Source organism: Mastigoproctus giganteus, chromosome 10 (genome assembly GCF_048544385.1).
Source record: "Mastigoproctus giganteus isolate SK-2022 chromosome 10, ASM4854438v1, whole genome shotgun sequence".
NCBI classification, from domain to species: domain Eukaryota; kingdom Metazoa; phylum Arthropoda; class Arachnida; order Uropygi; family Thelyphonidae; genus Mastigoproctus; species Mastigoproctus giganteus.
Window position 1 is genome coordinate 101,068,747 of NC_143584.1, and position 19,978 is coordinate 101,088,724.

General features: G+C 36.1%; 1 protein-coding gene across 1 annotated transcript in view; it reads right to left on the bottom strand.

Annotated features, from left to right (window-relative positions):
- Positions 1 to 1,160: 1,160 nt before the first annotated feature.
- Positions 1,161 to 19,978, bottom strand: part of Eno (alpha-enolase) — a 115,145-nt gene continuing 96,327 nt past the window's right edge. Inside the window, exons 6-9 of the mRNA XM_090383451.1 lie at positions 19,407 to 19,624; positions 15,652 to 16,008; positions 3,278 to 3,394; positions 1,161 to 1,683 (exon numbers count right to left, since the gene is read on the bottom strand). Of these exons, the coding sequence (XP_090239577.1) occupies positions 1,452 to 1,683; positions 3,278 to 3,394; positions 15,652 to 16,008; positions 19,407 to 19,624 (924 nt within the window). The 3' untranslated portion in view covers positions 1,161 to 1,451. The remainder of the gene's footprint in view (positions 1,684 to 3,277; positions 3,395 to 15,651; positions 16,009 to 19,406; positions 19,625 to 19,978) is intronic.

Here is a 19,978-nt window from a genome sequence, read left to right on the forward strand (position 1 = left end):
GTACTAGAATAAGACGTCCAGCCACATGTCACGTTCCACCAGCACTTTTTTGCGGAGAAGGGAAGTGGCGAAAGGTATTCGTTCGATCCTGTTTGAAGATATATCTGTTAAATCACCTGATGCTGCACCCGTGGATTTTTGCCCATTTGGACTTTTGAAAAGAGCTCTCTGAAACTGCCGCCCCAGAACTGTTGAAGATTTGTGGAAAGTCTGCCAGCAGGAATGGGACAAGATTGACTTGGCAGTTTTGCAGCGTGCTTTACTTCAGTGGAAATTGCAGTGACTTGTGATAAGTCCATGAGCAGGGAAAACAAATAGAACACAACTAGTGGCATCGGCATGGAATTTTGTAATTTTAAAGGACTGTCAAAATCGTTATCAAAAGGCTAAATCAACCCTCAGTAATATGAATTTAAAATTGCCCATATAAAAACAATCTTTTTTAAAGAAGCATAAGTGTACGTGTGGAAGCAGGTACACCCAGATACCAGTTCTTGGGGATAAATCTCTTATTTTACACACATCAAATCATAACATGGTATTGCCATCATCTGCCAGGAAAGCTCTGATATAAGTAGGTACTAATTAGATAAAATAGTTTTATTTGAAATACAATTCTACAGGCTTTTAGGTACTAGATGGTTATCTTCTATTAAGCTAATGCAGTACATGTCAAAAAGCGACTTAAATGTGGACCACTGACGGCTTAACAGCAAGGAAGATGTGTCAGTTCTCAGATCAGTTTAACTGATTAAAGATTTGTTTATAATGTTGTCTTTTATATTTATTTATTATTTATTTTTTTATGAAAACCCCAAACATGAAAGGTATCAAAACCTATAGTACTGAGTACCGTGCATGGGTTGAAGGAGAAGTATGGGGAGAGGGGGATGCCGGAAACTTTGCTCTAGAGACTAAACATGGGTTTCACACCACTTCAAGCCTCCAATAAGCAAAGTGGTGGTATTTCACCGGTTGATGAAAGTCATAGTATAAAATAAGAAGAAAAAAAAATTTGAATACAGCAATCACCTTTTATATAAAAAGGTGAGCCATGTCCAATATCCTTATTATAACAAATAGCATTCACAAAGGTTATTTATAAGAAGTTAATCTTATGAGATAAACTTTTCCATGTTAAAAAAGCAGATAATCCAAGGTTCACAACAGCCCTTTACTTGTAGCAGGTAAAGTGGAAAAACTGAACAATATCACCAGGTGATTACATTCATCCATGAAAAAGGGAGAATAATTAGCCACATTTAGAACTATTTTTCACCTGATTCATTTGTTGCATTTATTCTAATCTGTTAACAATATCAGAGGTTTTTACAATAACACTGTCTTAAAAGAAATAATTTGAATGGGAATGCTCAACATCTTAACTAAGAATAAGAAGTTTGTAAGGGCACAAATAACTGCTTGAAGGAAACACTATATTTGTTAGACATTTATGCTGGATGTCTGAAGTTTTTGCCTGCAAATTTGGCTTTGGATCCCAACTCTTCTTCGATGCGAAGTATCTGATTATATTTTGCCAGCCGTTCAGATCGACAGGGAGCCCCAGTCTTGATTTGCCCTGTACAAAGACCAACGACTAGATCTGCAATAGTAGTATCTTCTGTTTCACCACTACGATGAGATACCATAGTTCCCCATCCATTAGACTTTGCCAGTTGATGGCTGTAATGAATATATCATGTTATTAAATAAAATGGAAGAGTTGTTTTCTTTATAGTATATGAACAAAATAAACAAAACTGAATAGACAGATTTTAAAAAGTGCATTACTACATAGGTATGATCATGGAAATGTTCTGTTCCTTTCCAAGAATGATTAAGCTTGGTATTTTGTCCAAATACTCAGACACAGACTGCTATCTACAGTTCAGCCACTATCTTTGTATTAAACTGCACAGCATCACTCAAAAACAAATCTGCTAAGCATTTACAAATCAGACACTGTCAGGACATGTTTCAAAGCTTTGTCTTTCATCAGACAGTGGGTGGTCTCTATTGGTGACCTATACTGAACAACCAAGTGGTGTGTAGAAGAAAAACACTTCCATTTAAACACAAAACCATGTGGATATTTTTGTTAAGCAACCTTCAACAGTAGTATGACTAATTCACTCTGAGTGAGAGACCACCCACTTCACTCAGTTAATGTATCATTAACTGAGTGAATTTGTGAGAAAGGTTAAAGGTTTTATGAAATGCTACAAATTTATTAATTTAGCGCATATTACATAATGAACATTTTACTTACATTACCATACTGTATTTTCCTAATGGAAACTTTAAAAATTATGCCGTCCATTTGAGATTTCTGTTATCTATCAGATGTAATCTAACGTGAATGAGCAGTCTGGCCCATTCACTTTAGATTTAGAGTCTCCCCATATGCCCAATTTAAGCCTATGGCTTACTGTGCAATTGCACTTCAATAAAGCTAATATACAAGGAGCTTTGTGCTCATGGAACTGCTGCAAGACACAGACAATTAAAACTACATAAAAAATATGGTACATTTTACTGTGCTTCAATTACAAAACTCACAGAAAAACTAAACCAATAGTTAGTATCCAAATGCCACACTCACACATGTTCATCTGCCATACAAATGTGCAAGTAGCTGCAGTAAAAAAAAAAAGACTGCTGATGAAAACAAATAGAATCTCTTGATCCCTTGTACTGCTGACTATCTAGAACATTTAGTTCTGGAATGCTTATCTTCTAATCACAGAGCAGTTTCCCCAAAACAATGCTCAAAGATTCCTTGGGAAAAACTTTCCATTGTTGAGCACACTTTTTTTTTTTTAAATTACTGAAAAAAAAAATAAAAATTAAACCAGAATCTGAGTTTGGATTACCCTTTTTGGGTTTGGATTGCACTGTACAAGCACAAAATAAAAACCAATAAAAAATTCATATTTGAAGAACCACCAAGAACCAGCCCTTTGTGAAATCCCAAGATTCTACAAAACATGGGCTGTGCTATAAATAAATATTTAATTTCTGTGTTAGTTAATTATGATTTTAAAGAGAAGACAAAGATAGACACAAAAATCAGACTATGCAGTATATATTTAAGGTAAAACTTCTCCATGATGGTATCCGTAACATATTTCTTCAAGCCTATTAACAGACATAGATGAGACATCTGAGCGTGGCTACCACTGTTAATGCTGACTGAAATTTAAGTTAAAATTGTCTAAATAAGGAAACGACAATGCAACTTAATAAAAATCATAGAAAAGATAAATAAGTTACTTACGCTTTTATGGCTTCTGAAACACTACCAATTTGATTAACTTTGAGAAGGAGACAATTACATGCTTTTTTGTCCACAGCCATTTGTATTCTCTTTGGATTGGTAACAGTCAAATCATCACTAAAAGAAACAAATTAATATTAAATTTCAATTTATTACTTTATTATTAATTAATAAATACAAGTCATGGTAATAAAGTTTGTGGATTGGTGCAATAAAAAGGACAAAGTGATGCAGCTCAATTTTTTTTTTAATTCAAAGTAATCACTTAATAATGCACTTATTACACCATTCTAAAAGTTTTTGAAGAGTCGGCAATGGTATCCAAAGAGACTGTTCATTTTGGCAGTTCTTTATTTCCTCAACCTGAAATATCTTTCCTTTAAAGGGCAGTTTTCACCTTGGTAAACAGGAAGAAGTTCACTAGGGCTAGATTGGGGAAATAGGGAGAGTGGTCCATTGTACAATGCCATGTTTCATTGGAAATATCTTTGCAACAAGTGTGGAATGGGTAGGGCATTATCATACAACAAAAACCAACTACCACACAATTTGTCGAAAAACATGATCAGCATAGTCTTGATTTCTGGGCCTTGGTGATAATTTTGAAGTCCACTCTATGCCCTGACACTGTCTCTTGGTCATACCGAAACACCCATCTCCAGTTCAGAAAAACTTTGATTTTCTTGACAAGTCTAGATGAAGTCTTCATATGATGACACCCTTTGTTTCTTCTGACAATCTGCCAGGCTGTACAGCGACAATTTTGTAGACTTTCCCCTAGAATTTCACAAATTGTCTCCGTAATCATATCCAACATATCAGCCATCATTCTGAGGGTCAAACAACAATATCTTGCCACAATTTACTGAACTTTCGCAACTCTGTCCTCATTTTGAGATTGATGGATGCCTACTTCTCATAAAAAATCTTCAATGTCTGTCTTTGAACTGCTTATAACATTCAAACACACTGGTACAACTTAATGTTTCTTCACCATAAACAGTTTTTAACCTATCATACATTTCTAGTGCAGATTTTACCAGTTTAAAAGGAAACTCTGATAGTCCATTGCGGCACTGCAAAATTTTGATGGAAAATTAACAAAATGTTACATGCAACCTCTCAGCCTACTGGACAATCTCTGTACGATAACTGTTGGAGGAAGTCTAAATACAATATACCACTTCAGTTTATTTACAAAGTCATCAAATATGACTACAACACCAGTTTGGGATCTTTATTGCCATTCCTCATATTCAGTTTTCACCAGAATTAAGCATATGCAGTAATACTTCTCTTTGCTGCTTTAAAATAATATTTTCTGCATTGTTTTAGTGCTGCACAATGAAGGAAAAGTTTCCTCAGTAATAAGTATCCTGAAGTTTATAATTAGTGTAGTGTTATTACTCAATCAGTAATAGCATCCCACTTTGACAGTAACTGCCCTCTTGGAAAGTAGACAGGAATTTCAATTAATGATGTGATACTGCAGTTGCAGAAATTTTTCTTTTTCTTTTTTTTTGAAATTGCTAATGGAAGTGCTATGAAAAATAGGCTAAAGGGTTGCTGGATAGTACATTCAGTAATCATATCACAATCACACACCCAAGACTGTTGTTAAGTGTACATTACAGGTTGATACTATTTGTCTGATATCAACTACAGTCCATTCTGGTTATTTGGGACACATCGGGACTAGTGCATTTTGGCCCAATTAAGCGGCTGCCCCAATTATCCGAAATTTCACGTAAATAGTTAAAAATACAACGTACCCCCCCTTTTTTTTCACAATTAGTTCACTGTACAATCAAATTCAATTAATTACTATTTTTTTTATTATTATTTTTTTTTATTATTATTTTTTTTTTTTTTAGGCCCTTGCCACTGAAATCTTAGGAAATTAGGTGGCAGGGCCTGCCAGAGTACTTACTTCTAATGCGATCCCTCTATGCCTAACCTGCCTCCTCGGGGCTAAGTGTGGGCAACGGGGGTCCCACTAGGGGCCCAACGGCTAAAAGGTCAGAGGAACAACACAACATGACACTACACAACATAAACCTTACACTTTTTAAAATCTCTGGCCTTCAGTGTTCTGTGTTTCACAGAGTACACAACACGGAGATGGGGGAAACCCCTGGGGCCGTTAGACAATGAACACTTTACACTTTGTACAATCAAATCACGTTACTATGAACTCAATATAGTAAAGTACCCTTCACTATACGATGTACAGTAAGCGCCGGTCACTGTGATCATGTTTGTGAATTGAATTTAAATTTTATTAAACAGCGATTCTAATTAGCGAAAATAGGAGGAATGTTATCCACAGGCTATAAAAGCAAAGATATATTAAGCACAAATTTACCCTTTATTACCTTACCAATTGAAAAATTAAATGATATGTGATAATCAGAATAATTAATACGTACTGTAATAAGTACATACGAACTAGTTGACATTTCTGTTCACTGACATTTGTGGGTAGGGATTAAAATTTAAAACAGTAAAAAGATAAGCAATCAATAACAAAGAACACGGCACACACAAATTGCAAGTAACATGATATGCGCAAGTGAGATCCAAGTAACGAGTTACAAAGCTTTAAAAATACGAATAAAGAGATCTGAAAATTTATTTTTTTTATATGATTGAAGATTCCATAGAAGTGTAAACACATTTTACCATAATAACCCACAGAATTCCAGCTGTCGGCATTATCACAAATTCAGTAAGATCGAGTTTACTATTCGTTTATGATAGATTTCACTAACACAAGAGCCCAATAAACGGATGACTGCTAATTGTTTTTATTGTTTTATGGTTGTGACCTCCAGAATTTCGACCGAACCACGTGGTACCGTCGGAGACAATCGTGGGGTAACCTCCAGTGCTGCAGTCTTCTGCCCCGATTAAACCGCATGCTGTCCCAATTAAGCGAAGTAAACCCCGGCTATTTTCTCGATTGGTTTCTGTTTTTTAAGATTTGCCCCAAATAAACGGCTGCCCAAATAACCGGAATCCACTGTATATCCAATTACATACAGTTTTATGTCTTGGATGGAATATGTTATTTAGCTGTAATTGTACCCCCCCCCCCATCCTGTGATAAAAAGCTAATTTACCTGAAGTCTGAAAGTGCAACCAAAACCTTTTTTTGGTTTTGCAACCGGTACAGTTTCAAGCATGTAGATATTGTGGTTAAGAGCTGTCAGATTTCATGGTTTTAGTTGAACGGTTTTTCACTCAGGTGAAACACGAGTGAAAATATCAATAAAATGTGAGGGTGTCCCTGGAACTTGTGGAGTATAAAAAAAAAAAAAAGATCAACTTGCTCTTGAAGTGAAACTGAAAATAACTGAAGGTGGGAAAAGGCATGGTATCTACTGGTTAAGAGTTAAGATTAGCACACTCAACAATGACAGTGAAGGATGAAGTATTCCCTGCCCCAAAACAGCACTGCCCTACTCTATACTACAGATCAAGAGTTTATTTATCCTTAAACATATTATTTGAGAAAAACCATGGTTCAGGTTGTTGCTGCTGCTACCAACAGGAAGGATGGAAGCAACAACTCTCATGTAGTAATGATTTAAAATATTGTATATTAGGAGCTCTGAATACAGTCAGTCCTCGTATAGCATGATAGTTGTGTTCCTAGAAACCCTTGTGAAATATAAACAACAGGCCCTATGGGAAAAATAGGGTTAGATGCTGGCCAGCCAAGACTGAACACACATTTGTAACCAAACACAATAAATAATCGTAATAAAATATTGCTAATGTTTTTGCTTCTATTGTAAGCAGACTTGTTTTTTGTTTGATTTTCTATTCAAACAGATGCAGCCGTTCCATCTCTTCCAATTCTTTGTGTCTTAATCTAATGGATTTTAATTAGACTTTGAGTTGTTCCTGCTATGAAAGTTGTTTTTATTTTCTCTGCATTCTTTTTAATTCTTGGCGTTGCCTCATTTAGGTCTGTAGCATGTGCAATATCACATGGTCTTTCATTTTGCTCAAAGCGTTTCACAATTTCATATTTTTTCTTATGACCAGAGGCGGACTGGTCATAAGCCTTACCGGGGGGAAACCCCGGTGGGCCGGAGGCCAGTGTGATTTTGGTCATAAACCATAGTATGAGGCCACTACAAATTTTCCCCGGGTAAGAATTTTTGACCCAGTCCACCTCTGTTTATTGATATCGCTTTTCTTTCTCTCTCTGAATCTGCAGTGTCTTCACCAGGACGTTTCCTTTTCACACCTTTTAAGTATTTTACTCATTTTTAGGGATTAAAGCACAAGTACAAAAGGAGGCACACAAACAAAGCTGCGTATATGTAGCAAGTGAATAAACAACACCGTAAAGGCAGAGATACACTATTAACACTTCACATTTTACTAAAGCACATTTCTAGGGGTTACTACCATAAAACAATAAAAACAATTTCTAGTTGTGTTTCTGCTAGTGGAATCTGTTATAAACTGGTAGTAAACTCAATCTAATTGCATTTGCGATTATACCGATAGCTGGAATTGTTGGTTTTTACGTTATTATGGTGAAATGTGTTTCCCCTTCACTGATATAAAAAACAAATGCATTTTCAGAATCTTCTCTTCATTACTATCTTGTTGCGTTCAGTTAGGGTGATTCCGCGTTCGACTGCCATTTCTTGTAAACACAAAGGTGAATCGTGCATAAGCGAATTCGGTTCGTGTTATACAAGATATCGTTTCCTCTATTTATAAATTATGTATGATCGTATTCGTGTAGTGTAAACGCGTGTTATACAAGGACTGTCTGTATTATTATTAGCATTAATAGTGGCAAAATATGCAAGAAAGCAAGTTTATATAGCATAAGCCAAGGGAAGGGAAAGAAAAAAAAAAAACCACTTCCCATTTTGCCTACTTTATTCTTGGATTTCTTTAACCTATCAACTTCAGAAACTGATGGAAGTTTGTTCCAGCAATCAACCACCCACTGACTAAAGAAAAACTTCCGTACATCTATTCTACACCCAGCATTACGTAATCTGAGAATGAGGAAGAATCCCATTAGCACTGATCTTGCTCAATCGATTTAAAACATCAGATCACCTTTCACATGTCTAATCTCCAGATGCTGCAATTTGCAGAAATGAAGACTTTCTTGGTAAGAACACCCCTTCGTTCCACTCACCCATCTCATTGCCCTTCTCTGTGCTTGTTCTAGCAGTTCAACATCCTTCTTAAAATGAGGCTTCCAGACCTGTATGCAGTACACAAGGTGTGGCCTGACTATTGTCTTATACAGTGGGATAATCACCTCTTTATCCCTGCTATTACTGATGACACCCCATGAGCTATCCAGGCAGCTTGTCTGCACTGATCACAGAACTTCATAACTAGCCCCCCCTCCCCCACACACACACAGGTCCTTTTCATTTTCCTCTACCCTGAATGTAGTACCACACAGTTGGTACTGTTACTCTGGGGTTGCTGCTACCCACATGCAGTTCTTTACATTTGTCAATATTAAGCTTCAACTGCCATTTCTCAGCCCATTTGCGTAACCTTTCTAGATTCTGTTGCAGTAGCATTCCGTCACTACTGTCATTAACCAGCAAGCCAACCTTTGAATCACCTGCAAACTTGGACATCAAGCCTGATATGCCTTCATCAATACCACTATAGAAAACAATTGACCGAACACAAAATCCTGGGGAACTCCACTAATAATATTAGTCCATGAAGAGCAGTGTTTGAGTGGGAGAAAACTCTGTCTTCTCCCATTCAACCATCCCTTTATCCACAGCAGCAATTTGACTGCAACACCACACTGATCCAATCTATACAGCAGTCTTATGTGCAAGTGTCAAAAGCTTTCTTGAAATCCAAGTATATAACAAAATTACTTTTTGCATACAATTCCTTTGTGACCACATCATAGTATCCAATGAAATTGGTCTAACACATGTTTTTCTGATGCAGTCTTGTCTAAATGGTCCTGAATTACTTCTTTATTCAGTGACTCCATTATTTTCCCTGGAACAGAATTTAAACTAGTAGGTCTGAAGTACTTGTGTTGCCCTTTGATCCCACTTTGTGAAATGGGGATACATTTGAACATCTCCAGTCTGCAGGGACCTCCCCTGAATACAAGGATGTTTTTCATAAATATTGCTAAGGGTTTGTTTATTTCCTTTGCTACCTCCATTAATATAACTGAAAAGTTCTATCTACCCCAGGTGCATTTCTTATATTTAACTTCAACAATTTCTCTTCCACTTTCACTTATTACAAAATCATTTTTCTCTCTTTGTTTGATAAACTTCTGGCATACACTTCCCTAAAGTTGTCATCATGTGAGAATGCAGATACAAAATACCCAGTTCAGTTTTTCAGCAACCTGAGCAGGACCATCAAAAGTGAAACCATCGATATCCAGTGGACCAATTTATTCCATCCTCTTCCTTCTAGTATTTATGTTAACACTAGAAGGAAGAGGATGGACCAATTTATTCCATCCTCTTCCTTCTAGTGTTTACATAAATACTGTCTTTACGGTTTTTCTTTGCATCCTTTGCCAAAGATTTCTGGTAATCTATCTTTGTTGACTAACCTGCTTTGTGACTTGATTAGACTAGTTCACATCTACCATAGGCTTCTGTGTCACCTGATAATTCATATGCATCCGATCCATTTCCCTCTACTGCAAGTCCATTAGTTCCTCTGACATCAATTTAGGCCAAAAACCTCAAACAATATTTCTAGCTGGTATGAAAAGCATAGTAGCTTCTAAGATTAATTCCTTGAATGCATCCCATTTATAGAATTTTCCAATGGTAACATCAGTTGGTCCCACTGTATAGAATTTAAAAACTGTCTGTGACCACTATAGTCACCTTTACAAAAGCAAAAAATGCTTCCCTTTACCCTTGATGGTAGTTACATCATTATGTATATCCTACATCAATACACTATGATCAGTGCAACCTAGTGGTTCTTTTATCTGCAGATTCCAAATGAATGAACTCTATTGTTACCTCTCTAATGTGCTCCTGTAGAAAAGTCGTCTAAGAAATCCACAAAAGTCTTGCTAGTGTGAGTGAGGAACCCACAAGTTCCAGTCAATATCTGGAAAGTTAAAATTGCCCATTAAAAGACATTCTGATTTACTGACCCACCATTTGTCTGTACAGTTGATTGTACTCAGAGTCGTTAGGGCTATAACACACTAATTTTTGCTTTCTCAGTGCTTATATCAACAAAACTGACTCAACAGTGCACTGGTTATTCGTAAACTGGATGCACTGCCTTAGATTTTAAGTGCTGTTAACTAACAGCATTTAACCTCCCCCCCCTCCTCCTCATGTCCTGTCTGTACACATCATACACTTGTCATATTAAAATTCTGCATCCCTTATATCTGAAACACCACAACTTTGATATCTGTACAATGTTTGGATTTGATTTCTTGCCCAGCACTTCAAATTCAAATTTATTTACAATGCTCCTAGCATTATAGTACATGCAAGTATACACACACACACACACCTGTTCTTACCCTTAGTTATCCTAACACAGCCCATGTATTTACTTGTTCCACGATGACTCAGCAGTCCTAGAAATCCCATCACCTTGCTTTTCAGGCTGCTGGTCGTTCCAATAGAATCAGTGCAGAGGATCGGTTTCATTTCTGCCTGTGGCTAATGTTTATCTATTAGTCTGTGCATCACCCCAAGCTAGCAGTTTTCTTACCCACCTAACACTGCCTCAATAGCATCAGCAAATATTCTTGCACCCTTTCTATTTAAGTGTTTTGGGCAATATAGCAAATTTTACCTAAAAAAAAAAAAATTATGGGTGACAGCTAATATTCACCGCCACCTCACACTTGTTTTAGAAATTGGAAAAGTGAAAGAACCATTGATATGGAATTCCACCCCCCCCCCAACATGGAGATTTACTGAAGTGAATTTGTAAATCCTAAAATTATAAATGTGCGTGTATGCCTGCACGCACACTGCAACACCGAAATTATGTTCTCTTACCTATGTTATGTATTATAATAATTAAAAGGATCAACTGCTTTTTCTTCAACGGGACAGGTGGTTCCCACCCTTGCCTTAGTCTAAAAATTTGATCTGCATACTTCTGAAACAAATGAAAAGTGATTTTATTAGGAAAGGGAACATAAATGGCTAGATGCAACGTTCTCTCTTCAATATATACATTTAGCTGTGTTGAAATGTTGGCTATATTAAGACAGTGTTGCCTCTGCTATGCTATAACAACTATCATCAGTTTGTATGCGTATACGCATAAAAAAGATTGGTTTAAGAAAAGAGATTGGTTTAAGTCTGTTTCAGATGCAGAGTTAGAGATATGCTGATAGCACTGTTGTAGGTAGTAGTAGTAGTAGTGGCACATGATGCAAGAAAGCAAGTGTAGGAGCTTATGCAGCATCAGCCAAAAAAAAAAAAAAATCACACCATTCCCTCCAAATGCCTGTCCAGTTCCTCCTTAAATTTATTTAACCTATCAACTTCCACAACGACAGATGGTTTGTTCCAGCAATTAACCACCCGCTGGCTAAAGGCAAATTTCCGCACATCTATTCTACATCTGTCCTTTCTTAATTTGAACTTATTAGGTAAAATGAATGGGTATATGACAATAAGGAAAGATACACAATAGCCAAGTTATTATAAAAAATTAAGTGTCTGCCCCCACTAGAGGCACTACAGTAAGCATCAACAAAATGCCAGATATCACAGGTGTCAAAAAAGTGCAGGCGTTTTTTGGTTTGAGAGAAAAAAAAAAAAAAGACAGCAATTATTTTGCACTCATGAATGATCCTCCCATCAGAAGTTGTGTATCAGTGGCATAGACTTTTTGCAGATCATAGTCAATTGTTACCTAGGGATCTTTAGGGCTGTTGAAATGTCACAAAGATTTATTGTGCATGTAGAACCCTATTATCACTCTGTACTGGAAAGTCTATCTCTGCCAATAGTGGCATTTCACATTCACACTACTGTCTCCTAGAAGCATATTTAGATTTGACTATAACATGCAGTAGTTGGGTAGAATGTGACCAACTATCAACCAAGGGATGTCCAGATATTAATAGTAGGGTAGTGTACAGAGGAAATTTGCCCTTCAGCAAAGTTCATGTATATTACTCAGAAAATCCCAGAAGCTGGTCTAGCAGACTTGTTGTTTGCACTGCAGAGAGAATTTCATGTCAGACTGTTTAATTACCCCTAGAACCTTTCACACTTCACTACTTTGGGTTTGGCATACCATACAAATGATTTGTTATACTTGTTTTACTTCTACCTGCTTGCAGTACTTTGCATTTAGGTAGAAGTCAAGTAAAAATTTTCAGCTTAAAGAAAAAAAAAAGGTTTTTTTATGGAGAAAAATGAAATGAGTGTTGAAAAAGTGATTATACAAATTCTGATATTTGTTTTACTTTTTAATGTATTAAAAAATATTCTGAATAACTAAATGATTACAATCACTTATTTTTACAGAAGTATCCAATAAGGAATAAAAAAAAAACTTAATTGAATAAGTTACTTTTATTTCTTTAATTTTAATCCTGAGTTTATTTTCATGGACACTCAAATTTCGCTGCTGTGTCACTTCAGTCAGTGATGCAGACTTTTCTGTACGAAAATCATCTGTGGTTAGAATGCCAAACTCATGTACTGCTTAATTTTTCCCAATGGTCCAAATGGATACTTGACAAAGGACAGAAAGTTAAAAGCTAGGTTTCCTCTTTTATCACTGATAAAAATATGCCACAAAACATGGCCATAGGGAAAAAGAAGAGCACCCCACACCTATCCTTGAAATGAAACTATAGCTTGGAACTTTTTTTTTTTTTTTAACCATAGCATATGTATATGCTTCTTAATAATTCCATTATTTTATTATGTTTGTTTTTCATATGAATCTAGTCAATTATATTTGACATTATGATCTGTTTGTAACTGTTGGCAAGTTTTGGCAACTTGAGCTTTTTCCAGATAACCTTCTTGGCTATGTGTTGTATTTTAAGATGTCTAAGTTGAGAAAAAAAATTATCGTGAATCCCTCTTCACACGTATAATCTGCACAACACACCTATACTTATTCTGAAAGAAAAAAGGCAGTTTGAATCCTATTATCTCATAACAGCTGATCATAACTTTAATGCACATTTAGATTTCACTGCTTCAGGTCTTAGTTTCAATCTTGTCATCTGGACTAATATATGTTGTTACCTTTCCAAAATTGATCATCACACAACTCCACAAAACTACAAGCACTTTTCATTTTTCAGTTACTATATTTTTATTTATTTATTGACAATTAACTGGGTCAGCGATTCCCAACCGGTGGTTCACGAATCACCTTGAATCCCCACGAACCCCCAGGGGTTCGTGAGTGTTCAAGAGGGTTCACACTAAAAATTCTATTATGGTGTCTGCTTAAATTTACATAGGTAAATTTTTGTAAACTACAAAATAACTAATAATAAACAATGAAGATAAAATTAAATAAAAAGTAAAGAATTGCCAAAGAAAGAAACCACATTCTCCCCTAATTCCTTATAATTATTTAACTATTTTACAGTATATCGTGTAAAATAAATGTTTTCCATTCAAAGACCATTGTTATGCATAGGTACTTAGTTTTAACTTAATTTTACATTATTATGTTGTTGTTATTTAGGAGCATTAGCAACTAAGGCCATATTGCTCCGTGGATATGCAGTGGTCATTCTCTGACCTTTCCGTATTTGGTGACATTATTATGCATTATCATTTATAAACACCTAGTACAGTAATACCCCGAAGTTACACGATAGGTGGGTCCGACGAAAATCGCGTAAGTCGGGGTACAACTTTGCATATAAATACATATAAATTTTGCTTAATTGGGACCAAGGACTAACATAAACACTAGTTTAGAAGAAAAATATTAATAAAATTGCAGTTCTTTATACATATTAATACAAAATATGTATTAAAAAAACAAATTACTTACGTTAAAAAGTTATTTCGATGTCGATGGCTTCATAAAATCTAACCAATTCGTCTGACGACACAGCGCGTTCTTTTTTTCACGCAGAATTTCTTCGTAGCAAGCTAATAATTTTTTTTATTCCTTGCTTTGTAGCTATAACGCGTTCTACGTTGGAGTCTATGTTTTCTAAAATTTTTAAGCCCTTTACAATTGAGCCCTTTTCAATTTTCAACCTGTCAAGTTTGCAATTGTCATGTGCTTTCCGCCGTTGCTTCATTTAGGCCTGTAGCACGTGCAATATCACATGGTCTTTCATTTCGCTCAAAGCGTTTCACAATTTCATATTTTTTCTCTATCGACAGAGGCGGACTGGCTATAAGCCTTACCGGGGAAACCCTGGTGGGCCAGTGTGATTTTGGCCATAAACCATAGTATGAGGCCACTATAAATTTTCCCGGGTAAGAATTTTTGATCCAGTCCGCCTCTGTTTATCGATAATTGCTTTTCCTTTTCTCTCTGAATCTGCAGTGTCTTCACCAGGACGCTTCCTTTTCACACTTTTTAATTAAGTATTTTTAGGGAATAAAGCACAATTACAAAACGAGGAGGCACGCTTGATACGCATAAACAAAGCTGCGCGCATGTAGCAACTGAATAAACAACACCATAAAGGCAGAGATACACTATTAACACCTCACATTTCTAGGGGTTACTACCATAAAACAATAAAAGTCCAGTTGCGTTTCTGCTAGTGAAATCTGTTATAAACTGGTAGTAAACTCGATCTAATTGCATTTGCGATTATACCGATAGCTGGAATTGTGTTGGTTTTTACGTTATTATGGTGAAATGTGTTTCCCCTTCACTGATATAAAAAACATAAAAGCAGCAAAGTTGAATTTTGTTCATCTTTCGCTCTCATTCTCCGCCGTCGCACCGTATATCGATAACATATGAAAAACGACCTTGAAGATAGTGGGCGGCAGCGTTGCCAAACGAAAAATTCAAGAACCGCGTAACTCCGAGTTCGCGTAAGTCGGGGTATTACTGTACTAGATATATTTTATAATAAAAATGGAGAACTATTATATGATTTCGGAGAATATAGGCTTGGAGGTTTGTGATAAAAATATTATGCTGAAAGGGATTTGCGAGACAAAAAAAAAAAGTTGGGAACTGCTGAACTAGGACAAAGTTGTATCTTATGGTATCTTTAGTATTTGCTTTGTTATCATTATAAATTAATTTTTTTATTTCTAATTTAATGCTTAACTTATGATCTCTGTCTCTATTGGTATATATTTGTGGTTGTATCAGAGTTTGCTTAAGTCAAACAAATTAATGGATATTAATAAATTAATAATGAGAATACTTGCCCAACAATTTGAATGTCTACAGTAGCAGATAATTTTGTCCAACCAGTCCAATCATCTTGATCAAAAGGATCCTCAATTGAAACAATTGGATATTCTTTAACAAATCCTGTATACATCTCACTCAGGGCATCTGGTTCTAGCCATTGACTAGAATCTGAATTAGGATTTTTGAAATCTAAATCATATTTACCATCCTTGTAGAATTCTGAAGCAGCAACATCCATTCCAATTTCTATTTTCCCAGTATATCCAGCAATATTAATAGCCTCCTTAATTAAATCTAATGCTTCTTTATTATTTTGTATATCAGGTGCAAATCCACCTTCATCTCCTACACCTGTAGCAGCAAGTCCAAATCTGTAGGAGGAAAAAGAAAAAAAAAGTGAATCAACTTTACATAAGTGAAATTTATTATTTTTTTATCCAGTTTCTTGCAGTATTTTTAAGCTTCAACCAACAAAATTCATATTATATTCACAATTAAGTCAAATTTTTTTGATTTAAAAAAAAAAAAGAAAGTTTACCTAACTAACCTGGCATACTGCCGGGTGGGATATGAAGTACTGCTGTGCATATGGAATTTTTAAAAAAATAACAAACTTAAATTAATTAAAAAGTCTGGTATAGTAGTAACTAATGTTATGAGTCAGTATCATACTGTGCATATGGAATTTTTAAAAAAATAACAAACTTAAATTAATTAAAAAGTCTGGTATAGTAGTAACTAATGTTATGAGTCAGTATCATACTAGCTCATAATGTACACCAGCACACATTCTCAAATACCTTCCAACAAAGTTAAATTTTCAAAAATATTTTATTTTTGGATAAGAGAAACACATGGATTAGGCAGCAAACACAAGTAAAGGACATTCTTATCAAAACTAAAGAACTGAAATGAACTTGGGCAGGACACAGCTTGAAGATATGATGAAAGATGGACTATGAAAAATAACAGAATGACACCCAAGAGGAGCTAAAAGAAAACCTAGAAGAATACAACAGATATGGACAGATGAAATTCAAGTGTTTATGGGTACCAAGTGGATGGCCATTGCACAAAACAGAAGGAACTGGAAAGTTGCTGGAGAGACCTTCATCCTGCAGTGGATTGAAAATAGCTGATGATGATACTTTGGTAAATTGTTAGGTTTAATGTGATCAAGAGCTATTTCTATTGCATGCAACTTTGCAGTATATATGCTAGTTTCTTGTGAAATCTCGTTGGATACTGTTTTGTGTGGAATCAACAGCTGATTCCCACACAAGATTGACCGACTTCAAGCTCTCTGTGTGCACTGGTGGTAAGTCAGAATATTGAGGTCTATGTGATGCAGAGTTGCTGGTAGACAGCTAGTAGTGTGGTAGCCTTCTCACAGATCTTGAGTGAAGTCACAAGTAGGAAGGATTTGTCCCATTAATTGGGCAATGTTGTCTACCATCGTGTTTAGTTCACTTAACCCTTGGACTTGAATAACAAAAGATTGGCTGGCAGTCCAATGGTTGCTGTAGAGATTTTCCCATTGTGGCTCAAAAACTGATGCCAATTATGGGGGTTGTTGGCAGGGATTTCAGTTTAAAAAGTACACTGTAAGGACAACTGCTTATATCAAAGAGACAGAGGTGGTTCATTTGCTTCAATGTAGAGGCTCTGAACAGGAGATGTGCAAAATGCTCCAGTGTCAGTCTGGATCTAACCATTAAAATGTACTGTCTCTAGCAGAAGCATAAACCTGCTTTCAGCAACAATATTGCCGAAGCAAGGTACAGTGATCTGCATCCCACAAAGTTGAAGAAAGAGGCATTAGAATATTTAGTCCCTCGGCACACCTTGTCCTTAGCTGACAAATATGTTTGTAGAAATATCAGATCCTTGTCAAAAATAAATAAGTCCCAGGAATTTGGTTTCTGCTACCAGTGTGATGTTGTCCCTCCCTTGCTTTAATTGTGGGTCAGAATGAAGGTTACATTTGTGACAAAAGTGTACACAAACAGTTCTGTGATGAAACTTCAAACCCATTAGCTGATGTTCATGATAAGGTGATCAATGCCATTTTGCAGTTGCCTTTCAAAATGCTCATATTGCATGAGTGACAAAAATAGTAAAATTGTCAACGTAGAGGTCATTTGTTTACAGTTAGTTGAAGCTATTCTGTGATAGTTTATTTTGAGTATGAAAAAGAGTGATACTTTGAATGGACCCTTGTGGGACTCCCTCTTGACAAAACCCTTGATACCAAACAAGCTTTACTCTCCTTAGCAGATATTGGCATATTAAAAGTAAGGATGAGGGTTCTAGTTGGGACTAGAATCCCATCCCTACCTATGAACATTAATTGGCTTTGCAGCTGTCACTCCTTGGCTTTTTAGTTCTGAACAGATTTCCTCATGGAGCAGATCCCATTCCAAACTTACACCTTGGGATGAGTTGTGTTTTGTGGGAGGTTACTACAATTGCAATTTCCCCCCCCCCCACACACACACCAAAATACATGTTGTTTGGAGGAGCTGTTCTGAGTGCCTAACAGTCAGTTATGCTCGACAAGCATGTTGCCAGAATGAAGCCATTTAACCAATTTGGGTGAGCCTGCTAGTCTTTCCAAGACCTTCTGGACAAAGAAGGGCAAATTAGTGGTATTATTTTCTGGTAGAAACCTTGTTGTGGTCCCAGAGGGAGCACTTAGAATATTAGGATTTACAGTTTTCATTTTTGTTCAGTGCCCAGGCTCCCCACCCACCATGGAGCCTAAATAGAACACCAACTACCCAGCAAGCAATAAATGTGCTTGCTGGGTAGTGGGCATATCTGAATCCTTTCCCTTGGACCACAAGAGTAGGGGCATGACATTGTACAATTCATTCAGCTAGTGGGTTCACCTGCAAGGTGAACCCACTAGCTGAATGATCCTGGCAAAGCCATCCAGAACTGTGTCTTCAAACAGGGGCCGAAGTGGCATTGGGCCTCTCAATCACCAGGATCCTCTTTTCAAACTTCCACGAGTCAGTGCACGGCAAACACACCACATTCCTATGATGTTAGCCTGGAACCTAGGCTGTGGGTGTTGGATCCCAGTGATGCTAATCTGGAGGACCAGCAGCATCACTGGGAGATCCTTTCACCAATTACAGATCCACACATTGGAGGAAGGGGGAAGAATAAGTTTGGACCTGACATTTTACAATACAAGAATTGGTATATTAAGTTATTTAAAGACAATAATTTAATGAAAATATGAAATGCATAACGTTTTATGCCCAGTGATTAAAAAATTTATATATGCATAAAAATATATATTCTTCAATTCACTTTAGTGTGAAGACAATTTTTCATTGATTTAAGAGTGATGAGGTTTTCCTAGAAGTGACCTGCAGCATAGCAAGTCAGTTATACAAATCCTGTCTCTAGATATTGAAAGAATATAAGTTTTTCATTGTTTATACATGACTTAATAAAGACAAACAATACGATTTAAGAGGCCTGGGAGGCACTCTGGATTCATTATTATTGTGGATTATTGTGACGCAGAGCAAAACGGAAGACAGAATAAATCATGACAAGTTTAATACTAAGTGTAAAACACACATATATTTAATATATGTGTTTTACAATTAGTATTAAACTTGTCATGATTTATTCTGTCTTCCATTTCACTCTGCGTCACACAATAATCCACAATAAAAACAATATAAAACAGGTTTTGTACAAATTTATATAAGGCTTCTGTGCAGTTAACTATAATTTAAATATAACTTGCCTTTTTTTGATAACACTTTTAAGGTGATGATATACTTCACTACCTATTTTCATTGCGTCAGTGAATGATGCAGCACCTGTAGGAAGAATCATGAATTCCTGCATAGCTAGTTTATTACCGGCATGACTACCTCCATTTATTACATTGAAGGCTGGAACTGGAAGGATTACTTCTGCATTTCCCGCAAGGTCAGCAATATGACGATACAATGGAACGCCCTATTCAAAAAATATGTGGACACATTTCAGAAACTATTTTTAAGTTATTCATTAAGGAGAACCAAGCAAATAATTGATAATATATTAAATAATAAATGTCTTTTGTCTCCATTCCTATCTACATACATATCAAGTGGGATCAATAAATAATCAGACCAATTTTCAGTGAATTTTATCATCTGCAATGTAGCATCCACATTAAACAACACTTTATATCATAAGCAGGTAAACAGGGTTGTTTGTAGTCCAACAAATTTGTTACTCTGCACTACAAGAACTCTGAACCTCTCCATAACTTTTAGACTATTTCCCTTGATTTCCCATTGGTGAGTTAAAAAAAAATCACCATTAATA